Source organism: Dermacentor albipictus, chromosome 3, assembly GCF_038994185.2.
Source record: "Dermacentor albipictus isolate Rhodes 1998 colony chromosome 3, USDA_Dalb.pri_finalv2, whole genome shotgun sequence".
NCBI lineage: Eukaryota > Metazoa > Arthropoda > Arachnida > Ixodida > Ixodidae > Dermacentor > Dermacentor albipictus.
In genome coordinates this window covers 122,785,130-122,807,426 of record NC_091823.1, presented here as the reverse complement: position 1 = coordinate 122,807,426, position 22,297 = coordinate 122,785,130, and the positions used below count along the sequence as shown (strand labels likewise).

General features: G+C 45.6%; 1 protein-coding gene across 4 annotated transcripts in view; it reads right to left on the bottom strand.

Moving 5' to 3' along the window:
* The window catches only part of LOC135909456 (E3 ubiquitin-protein ligase RNF19A-like), a 124,985-nt gene that overhangs the window by 10,559 nt on the left and 92,129 nt on the right, over positions 1-22,297 (bottom strand). For all 4 annotated transcript variants that reach the window (XM_065441438.1, XM_065441441.1, XM_065441440.2 and 1 more), the window contains 5 exons: positions 20,315-20,517; positions 16,639-16,946; positions 12,273-12,387; positions 9,639-9,999; positions 6,284-6,451 (listed from right to left, as the gene is read on the bottom strand). In XM_065441438.1, coding sequence (XP_065297510.1) covers positions 6,284-6,451; positions 9,639-9,999; positions 12,273-12,387; positions 16,639-16,946; positions 20,315-20,517 — 1,155 coding nt within the window. The remainder of the gene's footprint in view (positions 1-6,283; positions 6,452-9,638; positions 10,000-12,272; positions 12,388-16,638; positions 16,947-20,314; positions 20,518-22,297) is intronic.

Here is a 22,297-nt window from a genome sequence, read left to right as displayed (position 1 = left end):
AAGGCAGGGGAAAAGGGAAAAAGGGAAGTAAAAAGACGTGGAAAAGAACACATTAATGTACGTTACACACTTTTCCCTTGACAAAGGTGGGAAAATCAGACATCACAATTTTTTTATGTAACGCTTTCGAGCAGCTTTTTCAGAGACCTAATGCAGCAACTGTATTAGGAAGATATTTCAGTGCCAAGCATTTTGTTGTGACATGTAGCGTGTTATAGGGAAGTGAGGATGACGGCAATCGCAAGACAAAATAGACTCAAACTTCATTATTTCAAAGTAATCATAATTTCCCACTAAATTCCCGTATAGAAACATACAGCTACCATCTTAACAAGTTGAAAACTTACAATAAAGATATAACAACATTTATTTTAATTCATAAGGAAGATTTACTAATAATTTTGCATGCAACAGCAATGAACAAGATTACAAAGTAAGAAAAAAAAATTTTGTGCAAATCAGCCTCATAAATGCCCTTTCTTGGTGGGCAACAACAGCAGTGATGTAGAGGGTTAAAGGTAGCCTACAAAACATCATCAAAGCTTTTGGCATACATAGCAATGTTGCCTAATGAACAGTTGACGCATTACAGCACCATCAAAGCAATAGTCCGCAAGCAGGACTGATCAAGACTGCAAAACTTTCTGTACACAAGATACAGGCAAGCAAGACAAATAAGACAAGCAAGGAGCTTTTTGTGCTGAAGGAGCGGTGAACGGCAGTGAAACTTCTAGTTCCCCCAAACTCCTTTTTTTAAAACCCCTTATTATTCACAGATATTGTCATAGTATGAGTAACTGAAAACAAGAAAGAGTCAATCAGAAATTATGCAGGACCTTCTCGCTTGTGAACAAATAAGACTAAATTAATCTGTACTACCTCAACATTTACTTTTTAGTTGTTTATGTTCAGTCAGCATGGGAATGATGATTAGAACAGGTGGATTTGCCTAAACTTTGCCTTTCTGGCTTTAAATGGGTTCGTGACTTTGCAAACTGATCCTCTTCAACAAAGTACTGCATTATAAACATTTAAATAAGTAACCAGAATTGTCCGACGAGGGGATTGTAACGGAGGACCTCTAACACAGAAGCCCAATATTGAAACCATTACGGCACGGGCGCATGCGTTGACAAGTAGGTGTTTTGCAAGCCAGCGCTTTCAGATACTTGGCGCATTTCGATTTCGCCACCTCAACAGGCCTTCAACGCTCAACAACGCTTTCAATTTGGCCACCCACTGCAACTAGCAACGATTATGCATGTTCTCAGAGTCTTATGGCCTTCCGCATGTAGAAAAAGTTTAGATTGCTTTGAAGTTGAAACCACAGATACAGTTAAAGCATAATAAATGAAGCCGCAAGAATGGCTGAAGCCACAAACACAAAAATCAGACAAATCCATGTAGTATTAACAATCATTTCCATGGTGGCTGAACAATCGCAGCACCTGTGCTCCCTCTAGTAACTATTGTAGGAAACTGTATGCCATTACCTCTGCAGACAAGAATTCGAGCGCTCCACGCCTGTCGCAGTGAAAACGCCCCGGCTGAGGATTCAAACAACAGAGACATAAGCCTTGCGCCAAACATGATGCCACTACTGCACCAGGCCTCGGAGCATCACTACTTGTCTAAAGTGCACAGAACAGTCTCTGTAGCTCGAGTTGTTAGCCCATGCAGAAAATTCAGCATGGCTAACTGGGACACGATGACACATCCTTGCCTGTTGTACTCGTGTCACAAAGGCATCCACGAACTCATTTAGGATAAGGAAGTGCGAGACTTCCTAAGGGAGTTCGACCTCAAGTAAGTTGCGATCATGTGACGGGGCCATTAATGAGTTTTTAACAGTAGCAGCGAGAGGCACATTCAGCGATGTTTGGTTTTTGCACAAGTACAAGAATGTAACTTCTAATTACGCTCGTAGCTATTCTAATTGATGCTCCGTCTAAAAGAATATTATTCAATACATTTGATGCGAGAGACATACACCTCATTAAGGGTCAAACCGCACTCGCAAAACATGGCAGTGCTGACAGCGACGCTAGCCACCCTGTGCTTATGTGCGTTTTTCTTTGCGGCATGACTAGCCACATGTCCTTCCTCCATGGCTAGTCAACATAGCATGGTGTGCAGGCTGGTGCAGCAGCAAGCCGAAACGTTGCTGAATTGCAACTGTTGTTGAATTGCACTTGAAATTTTATTTAATTCAATAGAAACGTTCTAAGCACATGAAACATTAATTTTAATGCAAAGAATAATTAAATTCTCAGCCTTACAACAGCTATGGGCACAAGAGTACTCCCTTCAGCAGGTGTTGACTAGGTGGGGTAACCGTGTGACAGCGAGTGCATCTCCCTCGAGATAAAGACGATGGAGTTAGAAGGAGTCTGCGGGTGCCTATGTGACAGGAGCGTACATCATCATCATCATCATCATCATCATCATCCTATTTTATGTCCACTGCAGAACGATGGCCTCTCACTGCGATCTCCAATTACCCTGTCCTGAGCCAAGGGATTCGAGCTAGCGCCTGGAAATTTCTTAATTTCATCCCCCCACTTAGTCTTCTGCCATCGTCGACTGAGCTTCTCTTCTCTTGGCACCCATTCTGTAACCCTAATGGTCCACCGGTTATCTAACCTATGCATATCCTTCTTGGCTATCAAATATCGGCTATCCCTGTTTGCTCTTTGAGCCACACCGCTCTGTTCCTGTCTCTTAACGTTACGCCTAACATTCTTCGTTCCATCGCTATTTGCGCAGACCTTAACTTGTTTTCAAGCTTCTTTGTCCGTCGCCAAGTTCTTGCCCCATATGTCAGCACCAGTAGAATGCATTGATTGTACACCTTTCTTTTTAATGATAATGGTAAGCTTCCAGTCAGAAGCTGACAATGTCTGCCGTATGCACTCCAAACCATTTTTATTCTGTAAATTTCCTTCTCATGATCAGGGTCTCCCCTGTAACTAACTGACCTAGGCAAACATACTCCTTCACAGACTCTAGAGGCTGACTGGCGATCCTGAACTCTTGTTCCCTTACCCGGCGATTCATCATTATCTTTGTCGTCTGCACATTAATCTTCAACTCCACTCTTGCACTCTCTCTCTTAAGGTCCTCAATCACTTGTTGCAACTCGTCCCCAGCCTTGCTGATCAAGACAAAGTCAACTGCAAATCAAAGGTTGCCGAGATATTTGTAATAGCTTGAATATTTCTTCCAAGCACACAGTGAATAGCATTGCAGGGATTGTGCCTCCTCGTCTGACCCGTTTCTTTATAGGTATCTTCCTACTTGTGCAGAATTAATGTAGCTGTGGAATCTGTGTACATACTTTCGAAGATATTTATGTAAACGTCATGTACTCCTTGATTACGTAATGCCTCTATGACTGCTGGTATCTTTACAGAATCAAATGCCATTTCGTAATCTATGAAAGCCATATAGAGAGGCTGATTGTACTCTGCAAATTTCTCTTTTACCTGATTGATGACAGCAATGTGATCCATATTAGAGTATCCCTTCCTGAAATCTGCCTGTTCCCTTAGTTGATTGAAGTCCAGTGTTGACCTTAATATATTGGAGATTATCTTGGTCAATATTTCATATATTACTGGAAGTAAGCTACTGGGCCTATAATTCTTCAATTCTTTAACGTCTCCCTTATTGTGTATTAGTTTAATGTTGGCATTCTTCCAGTTCTTTGGGACCCTTGAAGTCAACAGACAGTTCTTATGAAGGGCCGCTAGTTTTCCAAGCATTATGTCTCCTCCATCTTTGATTAAATCGACAGGGGCATTAGCCACACTGAATTTTCAGCATGAACGCATGCGCTCAAACCTCCTTATAACTTGACACATCCTCATAGCTGTTACACCAATATCTGTCATAAGTGTATTAGTTACATGCTGCACTAACAAGAAAGATTTTACATTTATGTAGTCATAGCGGATAATTTGTTATATATTTGTTCCTCTTAGCACTGAGGTTCAAATGTACCAACTAGCTCAGTATAGACATTTTCCAACGAGAATGCCCTGGGTGTCAGCATAATGCCCTCTGGTCTCTAGTAGTTGCATGTAAACCCTCACGCAAAAGCATTACAGACGTGCCTTTGCACTCCCGTGCCATAATCTAGAGAGGAGGTGCTCCTCTCCCCTATGAAAACATCTATACACACCCTACTCCTACTACAGGAAAAGCTTGCTCATTCGAATCTGACAGGACGAAAAAAAAATGTCTGAATTATCCGAATGCCAAATTAAAGAATAAGCAACAAATACAGCATTAAGATCAAGCTGGAGCAGCATATCTTTATTTGCTGAAGTACTGCGTTATAGACGTCTTTCCAGGTAGTCCTTCCAGGTGGTAAATGCAAGCCGTCGGAAGTGCCTAAACAAAAAACTTTGAAAATTATAGGTGCCTCTGTGGCCTCTCTTGAGGTTGCAGCTGCTCCTCTATGCATGGCCTTTTCTCATCAGAACCATGGTCGTCCTCGGAGCGCATAACATCATTTAGGATTCCTCTGCTGGTTAGCCGGCCAGTTGTGACGACACCATCATCAATCACAATCTAATCGGCAGGTGCCACATTAGTTGGCAAAACAGCATCAAAGCTCAGGCAGTCATCGTTGCTGGACTCCGCTGGAACCTGTTCGGCTACTGCCACATGCTCGGGCTCAGGTCCAACAAAAACGCTGTGCTGAAAACAGTCGACGATGACATGTGGAGGTGTGTTCCACACGTGAACTATGATGTGCACCGAACTAAGAAGGTTCACTTCGTAATGCTTCCCAACTTCTGTGCACAAAAGCATCCGCTGTGGCAGTCGTCCTCAGTATTCAGATTTTACATACTGATACCCTAGTGAATGGGTTGAAGAGCAGAAGCAGTATCAGGCAGCAGAAAAAAAAAGAAAAAAAAAAAACTTTGATGCTTTTCAGTTCGATGATACAGTTATGTGCACTGCAGTTGTGGAGTTGTCAACGACCATTATTATCTTGCGCCCCTTGGAGGTGGACTGCCGGTCCAACTGCTGCAGCCAGCCTTGAAAAATATCCAAGGTACTCCAAGCCTTCCTGTTTGCCCAGTATTCAACAGGAAAGCTAATGATATTTTTGAAATAATGTCAGTTTTGAGCCTTCCTCGTGACTACAAGGGGAAACTGGTCCATTTCAGTCATATTGATGGCAAGAAGTAGTTATTCTTTGCTTGCACTTCTTGCCACCAATGCACGAGCCTCCTTCAAATGTCATCGCCTTGTCCGGGAGAGCCTTGAAAAAAAGCGCAATCCCATAGGCATTGAACACATAACTTGAATTATATGCAGCGATGTGCTGAAGCAGCTGTACGTTTCTCTACTCGGTGGTCATGTTTTCATCAACACTGCCCTTTTTCCCACAGACTTCTGCAAACGTGTTCATGCCTCTCTCGCAACCTCACAAATTAGCCTTCGGAAGCCCTGAATGAATCAATGTCCACCATTGTTGAGTACCTCTCCACCTGCACCATTATCAGAGGTCTGCTCAAAGGCAGATGCGTACTGCGACAGTCGGTCACTCACCGAAACAAAGCTTCTTGCAGCTGAGGATGAGCTGCAGTTCACAGCCACTTTCTTGAAGCATGAAACTTTTTGCCTTTAAAGGCTTGCAGAATCTGCAGTTCATTTTTCACATATGCTTGCCAAGTGCTTTTCACGTCCCACCTTTTCATGACGTCTTATTGCGATTCGACGTTTGCAAGATTTCAACTTTAGTTGCCAAGTCCCTGGCCACATACTTCTATTGCTTAGCCGACGTTACCATCAGTGTAGTACAAGGTGGCATGGCATGCACCGCACGGCAACAATGAAAAAAAGAAAACTTGACAAAAACAGACGATGTGAATGCTATGCTATAACGACAACAGGGAAAATGGCGCAGGTGAATGAAGGGAAGAAAAGAAACAAAACAAAAAAAAGCAGACGCTCTGTGGCACTGCAGTCACCGCAGATGACAATCGCCATGCCATGGCGATGCCTCCCACATTTCGATTTCACTCAAGTGGTGCTACTGCTGCTTTTACTTCACTTTTGTGCAGCGATAGTAGTCATCCTTCTGCCAAATTAACTAACTATGGTCGCACAGACTAACATGCACTTATTGCGGGACCAAAATACCTGTCCAAATGAACAGGTGTCGAATTAGCAAGCTTTTACTGTATTAGCTGGGAACTATTCGACAATCCCTCTGGTTCTGGCCAAAAGAGAGAGAGAGAGAAAGCTTTGTGGCGAAACAGCGCACCTGTATCCAACGATGGAACCTGCAAGGGCTCGGGTGCTGGCTGCGTCGTCCGCAACGCCGGACATGTTGGCCGAGCGCTCGCTGAGACTGACTGTGGCAGAGGCCGTCTCGCTGTGGCTGCTCAGGCTGAAGCGCTTGTTCGATGACACCTCCGCCTGGACTTCCAGCCTGAGAGCAGTCGCCACAGAGAGAAGGAAAACGGTGAAAGAGAAAACAAAAATGAGAAGTGGGGTAGGCAGCTTGAGGGATGCCAGTGTAGTGCAGACAATGCTCAGACATGAGACAACATAAACACACGCTACGTTTGTGTTGACATTGTCGTCACACGTCATTACCTTGTTTGCACATTCATCTTGGAATACACTGGTATTCAAAGATGGCATGACATCGAACCCACACGGAAACCCTAGCCAACTTCAGAAAACAGATCATCATCATCACCATCATTAGCGCTCTTTTAACTGTGGCCATCAAGTCGCCCCTTCAAGCTTCGCAATTCCTTTTCTGGAGCTGCCTTTAAACGGTATGTATGTTTGTTACAGTATGTGTGCCCCTCAATTTCGAGGCATTACAGCCACACCGTTTACAAGATGGACAGACGCATTCGCTTAGAGGAAGCTTTAGCTCGGGGGCTCCTATCTAAATACATGTAAAAAGAGAATTCATTTTTCTCGGCAACCACTTCACCAAATTCGACGAGGTTTGTTGCATTTAAAAAAAAAACTTGAATTCTAGTGACTGTTGGTTTCGAATTTTTCATTTGGGTAGTCAATTTTTTATTAAAAATTGGCAAAAATAGAAGATTTTCAGAAAACAAAACTATCAAGCCTACAACTCTAACTCAGCAATGAAAAATGATATCACAATTCTGTGAATTGCATCTAATAGCACATCTAAAGCGGACAAAACTGATATGTTACACACAAGTCTAAAAAAATTTAGTAATATGGAAATACAGCTTTTGCATAACCCTTGTGTACAACGTAACGAATTCACTTAAAGGGCCCCTGAAACGGTTCGGACAAATTTTGTAGGCGCGTAGGGTACAGCCTAAGTAGAACATTCGCACTACAATTTAAGTGAAGCATTACGTATTAATGGAGCTGCAAGCGATTAGAAGTTACCCTCCTCCCTAGCTATGCGTTTCCTCCTCAACTCGCTCGCCGAGCGAGCGGCGCTAAGCTCCGCCTTCACTGGTTCAGCGTCACGATGCGACGTCACATCACTCACTTCCGGTTGTTTAGGAGCACGCCCCCTCCGGCGCGAGACCTCTCCGCTAGCCGCTTGGCCGTCGACCGAGAGCTATCGAAGCAGCGTGCGTTGCGAGCATTCTGTCGTAGTGCCGAACGTGTCCGGTACTCCGCTAAAAACAGGCAAGCTGGTCATTTCGGCAAATGACTGGAGGCATGAACTCAAGCTCATGAAGGAACTTTAGCGTAGACGTACGTGAGCAGCCTGATCGGTCTGCACGGTCCAGACACTTGCTGGCGCAGCGCTTAACCAGTCAAACAAAGCGCTAATATTGCTCTAACCAAGTGTAAAGCATTTTAAACATTTATAAATCAACATGTTGATGATTACACTCCTGCGAAAAATACACACCAGCAGCAAAGAATACACTTCGTTGCTGCTACTGTGTATGGTTGAGCTCTGTGCCACCAGATGGCTGCACCGTGCAGATCGTTCACATTTGCCCTTCTGCTCATCTCGTGGCTCATCCCGGCACAGTCAAGCGGCCAGACCCTGTCCCCTTGCGCTTGCGTTTGCCCTAATACTGGACTCGCGGTTTGCAGGTCGCTAGGTTTGCAGTCCACAAGGCAACAAAGTCGAATCATAGTGCTCGCGAAAAGACTGAGACCGACTCTGACCGCGGAGCTCTCGTCAAAATGGAGTACGTTGTAACACAAGCAGACGACACTTGCTGTGTGCCGGAAGTGCTGAAGTGTACTAAAAAACTATTCTTGTGTATTCTCGTTAAGTTATTTTCTTTTTACAAAAACAAAGTAACTAACATTCCAACTATTACGAGCATCATTTGTTCACCATAAAGTTGGAAAAATTATCGACCACGCGCCCTGGTCAGCCAATCAGATAGCTCGCCCATGTGACGTAATATGGGTTATTTGCATCATATGGGTAGGGGCGGCTTAAAATTCCGCCGAGCAGTGCGCTGCGATCGGCAGCGATGTGTATTTTTAAAACCTTATAATAAATTACACGCTTTACGCAGAGCACTTGGATGCATCAATTAATGATCAGAAGAACCTACTCTAACGACTCAGTACGTTTGTAGAAAATCGCCAAAATCGTTTCAGGGTCCCTTTAAGATATAAATTAAATATCGAAATTGTCCGCTTTGAATGTTCTAACAGATGCCGTTTATAGAGCCGTGATATCCGTTTGTGATGCAGAGTTATTAATTTGTTAACTTCATGCTTCTATTTATTTTTCGAACGTTTGAATTTTTGAAAATAAACGTAATTCAGGCCCAGAATCGAAATTCTGCTTTCAACAGTCAGTAGAATTTAACTTTCTCTCTCAAATGCAACAAATTTCACTAAAATCAGTCCAGGGGTTATCTCAGAAAAGCGTTCCTGCATTTTACATGTATTTGAATAGGCCGCGTCGGAGTTGGGCCCAAGCTAAAGCTTACTCTTAACATCGTTTTTAGATACAATTACCTCGAAAACAAACAACTGTTGTTGCCCCTTAGAGAAGATTTTCACCACAACACACTAGTAATTCTATCAAATACAGAACCCAGCTTTGCGGTAATGACAACATTACGATCAAATAAATGTGCTTGCACTAAAATTATATGTTCCGACTGTTATTACATAACAACTTTTACCGTTTAACATAATAGGTTTCTGGAACACTCGCAAGGTGGAGAGCAGTAATTAATAAAGGGATAACGAGACGTCCACCCAATCAGTGCCATTGCTACAAAGCCCATATTGGTTTCCTTTGTAGCAACTGCTCCGACTGGGTGGATGTCTCATTTTCCCTTTATTAACTTTTACACTGTTTGAGACATTTGGACAGCCTCCGAGCTGATACTAGGGGCACCTATGGAGGTTTTTGTGTGGTAGCTACTCTAGTGGCATAATCTACAGATCAACTTATGAAGCCTGCTGCAACTGTGGCTTGCGAGAGCTTGAAGCCTAGTTGTAATTGTGCAGTCATCACTAGCGAAAGTTCACATAAAAGTTATGAAGGCAACTGAATACTCTAGAAAGCTAGTGAAACGCCATCGCTGTCTGTTTTCAGGGCTGGCATTGCTGCATAAAGTACTATAGGGCCACCGACTTCTGGAATTTTGCTAATTCTCTTTTACGGAGAACAAGAATCTCACCGGTGGGAGTGGGCACTGGCCGAGGCTATGCTTCCGGTGAGAGAGTGGCCAGCAATCGCCGTGTTGGATGCGCCTGCCACCGTGTCCAGGTGCGAGCCGAGGCTGGGGCTGCCCCCCGACATCCCCAGGGAGGCCGCCTCGCCGATGCTGGCCGGGGCAATGCCCCCAGCAGTGTCCACGCTTGCACCATCAGCCGCGACCCCAACGGACCCGCTGCCGATCCCGCCCGCGCCCTCGCCTTCCTCGTCGAACTCGATGCGGACCCCCGACGCCGAAGTGGTGACACCGCAGCCACCAGAACGGCACAGAGACACTGGAACGACCCCGTAGATGTAGGCCAGCAGGATGGGGACGCCGATGCCTGTGGGGGCAGAGGCAGGCAACACAGGTTGAAGATAAAATCGCACATCGCTGGCAGGAACAACTCCAGGACACACACAGCCCTTTGTGGTACAGCCACGGCCACTCATAACGATCCCATTTAGAGCAAACCTTTCGGCTACCACGATCAAATGAGAGCCCTACAGAAACTAAGCGTGACCAGTCTTTCACAGCGAATAAAAGCTGGGAAAATGTAATAAAGAAGAAAGTATCAACGTCACGGAACTGTATTCCGCCGGTTAGCTGCTCCACGCATTACATGGGCTGCCACACTACGTTCCTTAGTCTTCAACCTCAACCAAAGAATATGGTAACCCTGTTCCACGCTGCTGTCTTCCCATCCTTATGTCTACCATCATGTTAAGGTAACAAACATGCCAATAATGCTGCTTGGTAGGCTTTTAAAGGCGACAAGGAGGAATGCCTATTGATGCGAAAGTGTCAAATGGCTCATTAAGTGAAAAAGCCAGCATCTGTACCATGGAAACAGCACCCAAACTCCCATACGCTGCGACGCCACTTCAAGTGCAGGTCATTGGCCGTGACGCCATGGCATGGGCGCGGCTCGACGGAGTAGAGCAGGCGAAAGGGAACACCTGCTGCCACAGTGGTGTGCCAGGTGTTGCGCGAGGGGAGGGGGCATCGCCACTACGTCCCATCCCCCTCACTCTCACAAGCCTGTGTTATCCGCGTCTTCCTTGTCTGCACGAGCTCTCGCATGCATTCTAACTGTGCTTCGTTAAGGCCAAATCAAAACGCGCCAAGCGTCTCAACGCGCTCTCTTGCCTGCGAGGAGTACATAACTTGAAGGATCACTCAGCGGCGTTCAACTGGACATTAATGCTCTGGCATTCACAACTCGTGTAAGGAGTGCTTAGGTGTCCTCAGATTTTTTTTAACTTTCTTTCTATCCATGGTTTGTAGAGAACATTCGACTCAAAGTTCAAGGAGGGGGAAGAAACACCCACATACACATACAGTGAAAAATAGTGAATATGGCTTTGCTGCCGAGCTCAGGGTTGAACCCCAGCTGTGCTGGCTGCCTTTCGATAGGGGCAAAATGCAAAAAAACGTTTGTGTACTTTGATTTGCATAAATGTAAAGAACCCCAGGTGGTCAAAATAAAAGCAGAGCCTCTCAGCACAGCAAGCCTCATAATCAGATCGTGGGCCCGTAAAACTGCAGGATTTCATTTTTCTAAATAGTGAAATCTCTTTCTTTGCTGCGAACTTCTGGCAGATAAGCCGCTGCTTAGTTCTAACCATGCCTCAAGCTTTTCAGGTGACTTTTCAAAGTTGACTTTCCCATTGTATTGATGTTAGCTGCCCATGAGCACGACATTTCATAGTGCTGGGCTTCAGCTAAAGATACTCGTCAAGTCAAAGCCAAATAATTGAAACCTTGAGTCTTGCATTTCCATAGCTCAGGGCTCAAAAATGGAGCCACGATGGCTGCGGTATGAATCAGCTAGTAAAACAAGAAAAATAGTGGTACATACAACGTGGTCGTGTGATGTGGATTTGTCTAGCTCCACAATGACAATTTAAAGAAGCCTGTCATTAGGGGTCGTGGGCATGCGACGTTACATTGCTTAGCGACACTCCCACTGGACAGTGTCTATGGCATAGCCCTGATGCCGAGTTCATTACTTTCAACGTTCAAAAGTCACCACCAACCCCAATTCTCTAAGAATTCAAGTAGCACATTTATTTTCAAAGAATTGGAAGGACCCTTGAACTCCTTTTTCCCAAATACAAGGATTTGCAAGGATTTCAAGGTGGTGTACAAACTGTACTTCTATCGCCGATCGTGTGGTCCTCAGCTTTTGACCACATGGGGCTTTAATATAAAAAAATAAATTCTGGACTTTTACATGTCAGAACTGCAATTCGATTACAAGGCCCACCCTAGTGGGGCCGGCAGCACAGATTTATTTTTACCACCTGGGTTGCTTTAATCTACATCTAAAGCTAAGTAAGCACATGAGCATTTCTGCATTTCACCCCTATCGAAATGCAGATGCTGCTGCCAGGATCGAACCTTTGAGTTCAGCAGCATGCGGTCATATCCAGTGACCTACTGCAGAGGGCGGTCTTAACCTGCACCTAAACATAGATGCACAAACAGTTTGTGCATTCTGCCACCACCCAGCTAGCAGCAGCTGCAGCCGATATTCACACAGCGCGAGCACCTTGCACAGAAGCAGAAGGCCACACACCCGCCGATGCCCGCTGCACACATCCCACGACTCACCGACAGCGATGCCGGCGATGATCGGAGACACGAGGAACGAGGCCACCACGCCGCTTGTCACCACAAAATTCCGCTTGAGGCGGCTTGTGGTGCGCAGGTCGTACTTGGAGTGCAGCTGCGCCATGGGGGCAGTACAAACGAGAAAAAGACAAGACGGGAGGAAACACAGAGAGACCCCAGCTTTCATTTGAGGCCCTCGCAGAGAAACAAGCGGGAAAAACAGAGACAGCTGCCTGCTGTCCATGCGACAGTCATCCTTCTAAAACTGTAGAACCAACACAGCGTTAAAGAAAAATGGTAAGAGAAGCAGCAGTTTCCTAGCTCTCTTGAACAGTGTGTAATGGTTCCTGCGCAGCACTTCATGGACTGAATTAGGAGAATTCCTGCAACACAAATACCGCATCTTTGCATCTACAACTTGCACAAGAATTTTTTTTTTTAATTTGACAGTAAAATCGGGCTGTGGGTAACACGCAAATTTCATCTTTAGGTGTGGCTTCCTGGCAGCATGCATTGTGTTGCCGTGAGGTCACATCTCAAGGGAACGTTTGCCAAAGTTTCGTTATCACCAAGGGAACCCACCCGCTCCCCACCCCAGAACATTGAAGATCCCTTCTCCCCTCTTTCGTGGTCACCAGATCTTCTCTTTTCGGGTAGCTATTATGCGTTTTGCCTGTGTTGGTAGTTAGCGAATAGTGCACGTGGCCCAAGGAAACCAGAACTGGGATCACAATGCGGTGCAATTCACAATAAGCTACAGTCCTTTATAGTGCACAGCAGAAGCTGAAGATTATCAGTGCTGTCGAAGAGGTGGGGAACATAGCCGCTGGCCAAAGATACAACGTGGAAGAGTCATGCATCTGTGAATGAGGCTATTCTTAGAGAAATTTAAGCACTGCACGCCATTATTTCCACAGGTTACATTGATGTTTTGTTTTCGTTTTTCCTTTTAGGAGTGTCGTAATATGAGCAGGTGGGTTATACACGGAAAGATATGGTAAATACTCTTACACCCCACCACCACAGCCCACTCCTATGCTGCCTGAATATATGAGGGTGCTATTTAGAAACTATCTTTTCACGTAGTGCTGCGAGGACCCTGGAAGCCTTTCCGTTTTGTTTTTTTTCTCCTGTTCTTTTTCATCTTGCAACCTGATGTGCAGTTGTGAAATTTTGTTACATTGAAATAGTGATTGACTGCACTTTGTTGTATTATGTGTTATATGGATAAACAAACAAACAAACAAATAAATAGAATCTAAAAATACATGGCACATATGGAAATCAAATTACAATACATACAGTCAACGTCTGAGTTTTCGGACATGCCCAATAATTCAGACTCCTTCATGGCATCGTCACATACCCCATAGAACTAATGTATAAAAACAACTAAAATTTCGGGCGTTCGAACCCTTTGCCGTCCGATTTTTCCAGAGTTTTTGCCTCTAACTATCGGTCTAGAGCAGTATCTATCGCCGCCATTTTGATTACCTCACAGCCTCAAGCCCCCGCTCTTGCATGCCAATCCACTAGCCGTAGCCACCTGTAGCACTGCGGCCACTGTATCCCATTGAAACCTCAAACCAACGCTCTCACATGCCAATCCGTTCGCATCTGTAGCCAGCCGTAGCTACAGCCATAGCGGTATTTTGCGTTTATCCACTAAGAAGCTTTCTGGGTCAGTGCTGTGCTCTTCATTGAGCGAATTTGCCACTGACAGTGATGGCGCTGACTACGCCTTCATCATCTTCGCCCATGACTTTGAAGCGCTCAAAGCCCTATCGTAGGCTAACGATGGAAAAGAAAGCCGTCATCACCAAGCAAGTTGACAGCTGCCAGTGACAAGCCGACGTGGGCAAGGAGTTTGGAATTTATAAGCAAAAGGCTTTGGATGTCATGAAAAAGTCCACCGGGCTCAAGAAAAGAATGCGAGTCAGTGCATTTACCCATAGCTTGAGGAAGCACTCCTCGTGTAGCTAAATACCATGATCGCAAACCGAATCCCAGTCTCGGGTTACATTTTGAAGCAAAAGGCGAAGGCTTTTTCAAGAATAGCAATGACCGCAAGTTCAAGATGTGTGGTGATAGCGGCGCTGTTGACGATTCAGCCGTCGCGCAGCATTAGAATGGAAAGCTGCAGTCCTTGATGCAGCAGTTCAAGCTTCAGAAAATTTGAAACTGCGATGAAACGGGTTTGTTCCACAGAGTGCTCCCAGAGGAAATGCTTGCATTCCCTGGTGACCCCTGTCATGGCGGCAGCAACATGTCTGGCAGACAGAAGTTCCCGATGCTCGTCATAGGAAAACCGAAGAATCCAAGACGTTTTGTGGGGACAACCCTACCTGTTCAGTACAAGGTCAGCAAAAAGCCCTGGATAACACAGCAGTTATTTGAAGTGCGCATTCGCAAGTTGGACAGAAGGTTCGAACAGCACAATAGAGAAATTCTGCTATTTGTGGACAACTGGGCTGCGCATGGCCACATCAGAGACCTAAATGTTATATAGCTGGAATTTCTGCTGCCGAACACCACGGCAATCCTGCGGCGAATAGACCAAGGCGTAATCCGCAAGCTGAAGCTTCAGTACAGGTCGCATGTGCTCGGTCACATGGTGCTGTGCTCACACAGCAGGAAAAGTTACACTGCTGACCTTAGATCTGCTGTCGGCATGCTTGTGGACCCATGGAATGCGGTTACACAAGAGACACTTTGCAGCTGCTTTCGCCACCCGGGCTTCACACTCGGCAACGAGATTGCCAACTTGCTCAGGGAGAACAGCATATACGATTAATCTCCTTTTATGCACTTTGCGTTCAATGACCTGCGTGCCATTGGCGTTTCAATTCCAACCAGGATAACTTTTAAAGGATTTGCCACCGCCGACAAAGATCTCAAACTCTGTGCAAAATTAGCTGAGGATGAAATCGTCCACTAAGTGACGGTGGGTTCGGATGACTCCAATACTGAGAATGAATAGCCAGCGCCTACACAGTCAACGAGCTTAGAGTTGACGCAAACATTGATGACGCTGTCACAAGTGTACAGTGATGATATGACCCTGGCTGAAATAGGAGCAAACATCGTCGTGTGCAAGCGGAACACCATGCAAAAGAGGATGAATAATTTTTTCCACGCTGCTGAAGCAGTAACAGACAGCATTGACCCAACTAAAGATAGCGTCTGCTACATTCATGGCATCCACTGTCGTTTCCCCCCCCCCATCCCCCAGATTTATATATGGCTCTTTTCAGAGCCACCTCAATGATGCATTGGCAGAGTTGTGCAAGTCTGATACCCCGTCCATGACACCCTGCATCTGAGAAATACCTATAAAATGGCGCGTTTTCTGCATGCATTCATTTTTTCAGACTGCCCGATTTCTCAAACATTTTCATGGTCCCTCGGGAGTCAGAAAAATCAGACGTTGGCCGTAGAACAATTCGTTAATTCAAGGTGTAACTGTACTGCACTATCTCGCATGTGAATGTGGCCCCTTCCTTTGTGCGTGCCATCTCTCTCACCAGTTCCATGCTCTGGAGCAGACACATACACGGCAAGCCGAAAACAAGATGATGACCCATCAGCTTCTGCATAGTAAAAGCCGCAGGAGAAACACTGGCCATTGGGGGAGGGGGGCATCCATTTCTGTGCTCAATGCGCTGTCCAGTAAAGTGTGCGCCACTGTTCTAGTAATCAACTTGTCCCATCCTTCAGTGCTCATGACAACAGGCACAACTTGCAACACAACACTGAATTTCTAGCTCTTTCAAAATGAGGGCAGGTCTATATGCAGTACACATACCAAATTTAAATTTGACACCTAAGGAGGCAAATGTCAAGGACAGCTGGCTTGCACATATCCCTTACGTTACCCACAACCGCACAGAGAGCAGATCCTAAAAGCTCGCAAAGTACACTATCTATACCTAATAAAAGTGTTTCCCTGAATGCACTCGTCAAGCCTCCCAAGCATGTTCAGTGCTTAAATACTAAAGAACTGGCGGTGAAAACTAAAGAATTTCAAAGCAAGATATGGCAATGTGATGTACACATGCATGCATGCATGCATGCGTGCACAAGCACCCGCCAAGATTGGAAATGAAAGAACCTCAGAGCTAAATTATTAGGCTGCTTGTTCATCGACTGGCAGAACTGGTAGTACTCTCTCTTTGCACAAGCAACCACAGCGGGTATCTATGGCAAAATTTATCGAGCAATACTGGAACAAACAAGCAAGCATGCCACAAGCATCAACCCTCAACGACAAGCACTCCCGAGGGAGTGCAACCTGGTGACAGAACTACAAGCACGGCTAGTCAATTCCCAAAACCTCTGCAGTTTTGAAAGACTGCCCCTGCGTCACCTTTCGTCCAACCCAGACGGGAATGCCAATGACGATGGCGGGCACGGCAATGCCCGCGATGAGGGCAATGCCGACGGGTGCGCCCACAAGCATGCCCAGCTGCCAGAGGATCTTCTTCTTGCGGCTCCAGGGCTTCTTGCCCCAGAAGGTGCAGCCCGAGGGGCTCAGGTAGTGCAGGTCCGACACCTCCTTCATGCACAGCCAGCAGAACTCGGTGCCGCACAGACGGCACGTCATGTGGTTGCACGACCCGTCGTCCATCTTGATGATGAACACCTTGCAGCAGGGACAGTGCTTGATGTCGTCCCCTGCACGGCCAACCAACCAGAGAGTCTGGCTGTAAGGCGCTATCCCCACGGAACGAAATGAGCCAATTTAGGGGATTCAACCATTTAGAAGTCGCATGCAGTTTCGTTTCCACTGTCTGGCCAGGAGTCGTGCGATCCGAGTCATGTGGCTTCCAGCAATGGCAGCATTTTATTTACAAATTTCTGTATTTTTATTTATTTATGTATTTTTCAGTTTCGGTATCAATAACACCCGCTTATCGAGCCTTGCGTGACGCATCTGCTCATTGTTCAAAAGTAACATTTCGCACAGAGGCCAATCACTATCTACTTACTCTATCTGAAGCTAAGCTTTTTGCATGGCTCAAAATTTCGTTGCCCACCTGGCAGAGTTGGAAATGTCAGTTATAGGTTGAAAGTTGTGCAGCACCACCCAAAGAGTGTTCTACCACAAGAATTTTTGAAAAGGGCCTTGTAGCAATCAAGATATAATAGCAAACAAAATTTAGCGAGGCCATGATGCGAGGAGGTGAGCTACCCTCCTAGCAGCAGAGGCTCTTCTCTCCCGTCACTTGGTCATCAACTGCAAGTGGCATTCCTCCCCTGCTCTCCCCAACATCAGAGCTGGGACCCCACGTGACAAATTTTTGTCACGATCCCAGCCGTCTTATTTTTTCTCCCTCTGTTTTTGTTTTCTCTCTGCAGCGCCAGATTTGCACAATCTGCATTTCACGGGCAGAGCTCAGATCTTCTTCAAAAGCCCTTCCCAACAATTCCTTCAATGAAAAGTTGGCTTGAGAAATGCACTTTTGCTCCAAGGGCACCTGCTTACAATATTATATTTTTGCTTGAGAATCCCCTCTATGTGTCATTGACGCACAGTGATTACTTGAGTTGAAGAATTGCACTACCATGCACTTTCTGAAGCCAAAAATGTGGAGTGACAAGTTTAGCATACAAGGGTTAGCTTTCCCTGAAACATCTGGAATATTGAGCAAATGCCGAGAGGTTCCGCACAAGTGCCACACCAGCCTAACCAGCGACGGCCCTTACAGCTTTCGACCTTCGACCTCGGGACTACCACAAATGCAGAGAGGCCGCTGTCCACCCAACTCCTTCTGCGCATTCTTTCAAATTACCACTCTAGAAAACTCTTGTTAGGGCTAAACTTAGTTAAGCGGCCTTCTATGCGACCTTCTATAAGCTTACTTCAAGTAACCCCGCAACATTTACTATTAACTAGGGTTTTGCGAATACCAAATGGCAGATTTCGAGTTGAATATTGAATCGAATCAAGAAAAAAATGTCGGATATTGAATGAACTATCAAATATCAGAAACTCTTTCGAAACATCTAATGCTTACAAATTTTGGCCAAGAAAATCTCGTGCTGCACATACTTTGGAGTATTCTAGCGTTGCATAGGAACATAGAAACCATGATATACAGAACAGTGTATTCTTAATAATGGGAACTCCAAGTTAGTAAGCCAGCACTGACTACAACTCAGTTCTAATTAATGACGGTATGGAAAATGCATTTTCTTTTTGTCAGTAGAATATCTGTTGAATAGAATCGAGTGCCTTTTTCCTTCTTCTGAAGCCAATGAATAAGTGGCATTATGTTGTACTAAATACCAAAGAGGTTCCCGATTTGGTAATGGACCTGCATTTTATGGCAATATTTCATTGCGTAAGAAAGTACAGCTTTCCAGTTTTTCTCTAAATCACAGAAGAGATTTCCCATCTTTACGGCAGGTAGGTCATCGTAAGGCCAATCTGCTCGACAGACTAAATCGCGGACTATGCATCACGTGACTCAACAAACAAACACTCCACTCGTAGACATCGATGGCGCTGTGTAGATTGGCCACAATGACTTAATTGGCGCCAATGGTAAACAGCAGGCGTTGTTTCAGTATAAGGTTTGGTGTGGTCTGCCACCTGTCTAAGATTCTGAAATTGGTAGGGACGCGGCAAGTTCGCGAGACACGACGCCACAAACTCGCCGCCATTTTGTCACAACGCCTGGCGAAGCCACGCCGATTAGGCCTAATGGCTAGCAGTGCGGCCGTGACAAATAAGCACCGATGGCCGATGTAGCAACAATGCTAATGTGCCGCAAGCCGTCTCGGAATACTTCCCGCAAAAATACTCGAGATCACGCAAAGATTGACGGCTGTTGAAGCGGCGTTAATTCTTTGTCACCACGTATCCGACACTATCAGTGCATGCCTTCTGTGGCGGTTAATCAGCCTGATCTTGGCACATGCTTTCGAAATTTCTGAAATATGCGCCACTTTTGTTGCCGTTCCTTCTGTCGGCGTCGCATTATTTCGATTGGTACCTGTCAACCTGGACGAACCTCACACCAGCAGAGGCGGCAGATGCGGCTCGGCTGCAGTGGAACACTGCACGTGTGCGATCCCCGCATTGGGCGGACATCTGGATGCGCATGCAGTATAGGGCGGAAGCACTCGCAGAAACAAAAGCCACTTAGAACGGCAGAAAGTTCAGCTATGTAGTTGGTAAGGATTCATCGTGAAAGAAAGTAAGGCGTGCAGACACAAGAGAACCCGACGACACAAAGGCCGTGTTATGTCATCTGGTTCTCTGGTGTCTGCACGCCTTACCTTTTTTCATGACGGACAAAGTCCGCAGCTGTTTCAGCCGGGGTGGTCAGTCAGCAGCGCGCTCAGCACACCTTTTGGGCCAAGAATAACGACGCGAAGAGATCATATTGCGCTCCATCGAGCACGAAGCTACGCGCGGGTCTCCACGTCAAATATAGTGGATATTCGGATAACAGAAATACCGATTCACAAATTGAATTATTTGCACGATCACTACACGGTTCGATTCGGTAGTGGTGATGGTGGTGAAACTTTATTTTTTTCCGAAAAGGGTCCTGAAGGACACCCTATTGTTCGTCAAGGTGTAGAGGGCACCTCCCACGTCGGGACGGGGAACCCTAGGTTCTCCGCCACTTCGCTGGCCTTCTGGACAGCCCAGAGCTGGTCTTGACTCTCGCTGTTATATTCAAGTATGTGCACACCCCTGTTAACAACTGCCCTGCTAGTGTCACACACACGAAAATCACCCTCGAAATGACCTCACTTTCATCAAACCGCAGACATTACAGGCTTTCCTTATTTCGCAAAATCTATTATCATATCCCAGAGCTCTGCCTTGATCAAATTTCCCCACCATATTTATATTCCATCACGTATCGATAATAGTACAAAGGCTTGCCTGTACTCATTCCTCCCACAGACATTGGAAGACTGGAATCGCGTACCAGGATCATATCTGTATCATACGGCTGCCCTCTACAATAACTGCATGTCTTGAGAGTACTAATAAATAAAATGAAATCAAACACGGCACTCACGCTGCAGGCCCTCATCGTGGGGGAACCCGAGGGTCGAGCCAGCCTGGGCAGCAGGCCTGGAGGCGCGCTGCGCCCTGGCAGCATCGCAGGTCTGATTGGGGTGCCACTCTTGTTTGCAGTGGTAGCAGAAGGCCGTGCTGCAACCGGGACGCTCACAGCGCAGCTTGGGGCAACTGGCGCAGCCGCTCGCTATCACCACGTAGCTGCACGTGCCACGAGGCGGACATTTGTACACTCTTCGCCAAAAGCATTGTCTACACATTTCGGAACTTATCTTCTTCTGCAACCATATTAGTCATCAATCTTGCACACACTTCTTTTATTTGACACTCCATGCTCACTACTTTTGTGTCAGGAATGACCATGCTGTTCATGACATGAAAGTACTAGAAGATCAACACTAAATAAAGGAAGCACACCCAAGATAGATGACCATTGTTAAGGGACAAGATAGTAAAAGCCCTAAAGGATGCAAACTTTCTTAAGTGTGTGTTGAGTACTGAAAGGGTGTATCACTGTACACTACTCCAAATGTTGTGTGTGCTTTCAGACATTGTGTGCTCCGACTAATGTTGTCACACAACTGAACAATCTCATACACACTTCCATACTCTCCATACCTAATACTGTTTTTTTCTTCTTGGAGATCAACAAACACTTACTACAGGTCACAAGAAGAACAATATTTATGATGTTTCGAGACCTGTACAGGTCCCTTGTTCAGAAATGAAAAAAAAAAGGAACCTGCCAGATAAATACATCAATTCATTAAGCCATCTATTACATATACATATAAGGCACCACCCAGCCCTTTTCGCATTTGTGAACAAGGTACCCGTAAAGGTCTCGAAATGTTATAAGCTATGTTCTTTTTGTTGCCTCTGACAGGTGTTTGCTTATCCCCAAAGAAAAATGCACGCCCCTTGCCAGACAATGTTTCGTCAAACCCTGGATTACTCGACGCTCTCCTATGAGGACCGCCACGGTACATCTTGATGCACTTGGCAATTCATAGAACATATAAGCACCCCATAGTATTTGTACAATGTTGATGAAGGAAAGAAAAAATTGCAACCGAAGGACGTATAACCAAGTGCAGGCATGATGCGATGCTCTGAAGGCATTTGCAAGGCCAGTGGTAACAGTGCAACAACCTCATTCACATTAGACAAACACCAGCTTAATACCGATGCCTTCCACTACTGAAAAGTTACCTACAGATGCTAGCAAAAGGATGATCATTCCATGTGCATGGTGCCCATCCACTGCACATCACCAAGCATCACTCCTCTATTTCACACATAGCAGGCAATGCTATGAAGGCTAGAGGGAATTTTCTCACTACTTGCATTCACCGCAAGAAACAGTGCGCCACCCGTGAAAGAATGACTCACAGTAATCACCATCTAATTCAATGCAGCATTAACTATTATACTTTTATGCCGCAAAACATGAAATAATTATTACATAGAAGGTGTCACAGATCTGAAACTATTTATCAACAAACAAGCAAAGTGACACACTTCGGTGTCCAGCGGCCACGGCACAGCGCTTGCTTTTGCAACTGAAACATAGCATATCGCATGCTGAAAGCACTAACACGTACAAATACTAACACGCAACTCGATGCAACCTTACGTCCACAAATTGTAGTTGTAAGTTACGTAGTAGTTATTCTGTAGGAAGTGCCACAGATCCAGAACAACCACACCATAAAATGCACAGCCGTAAACGTCTATCACCACACATCCTTGCACAGCTCCCGCAGTGTCGTCTATTAAGTATCTAACGGAGTATAGGGAACAAGAAGGGAGCAAGTAGGGAACAAGTAGGGAGTATGGGGAACACTGTTACAAAGCCAGACATCAGGCTCAGCCTTTCCTGTCAAAACAGCACAGCTCAAGCAATGCCAGAGGGCTTTTTGCAAATGTAATGGGAGGTTGTTCAGGCCTTAGCGGAATCTGATTCAATGGTAGCGCACTT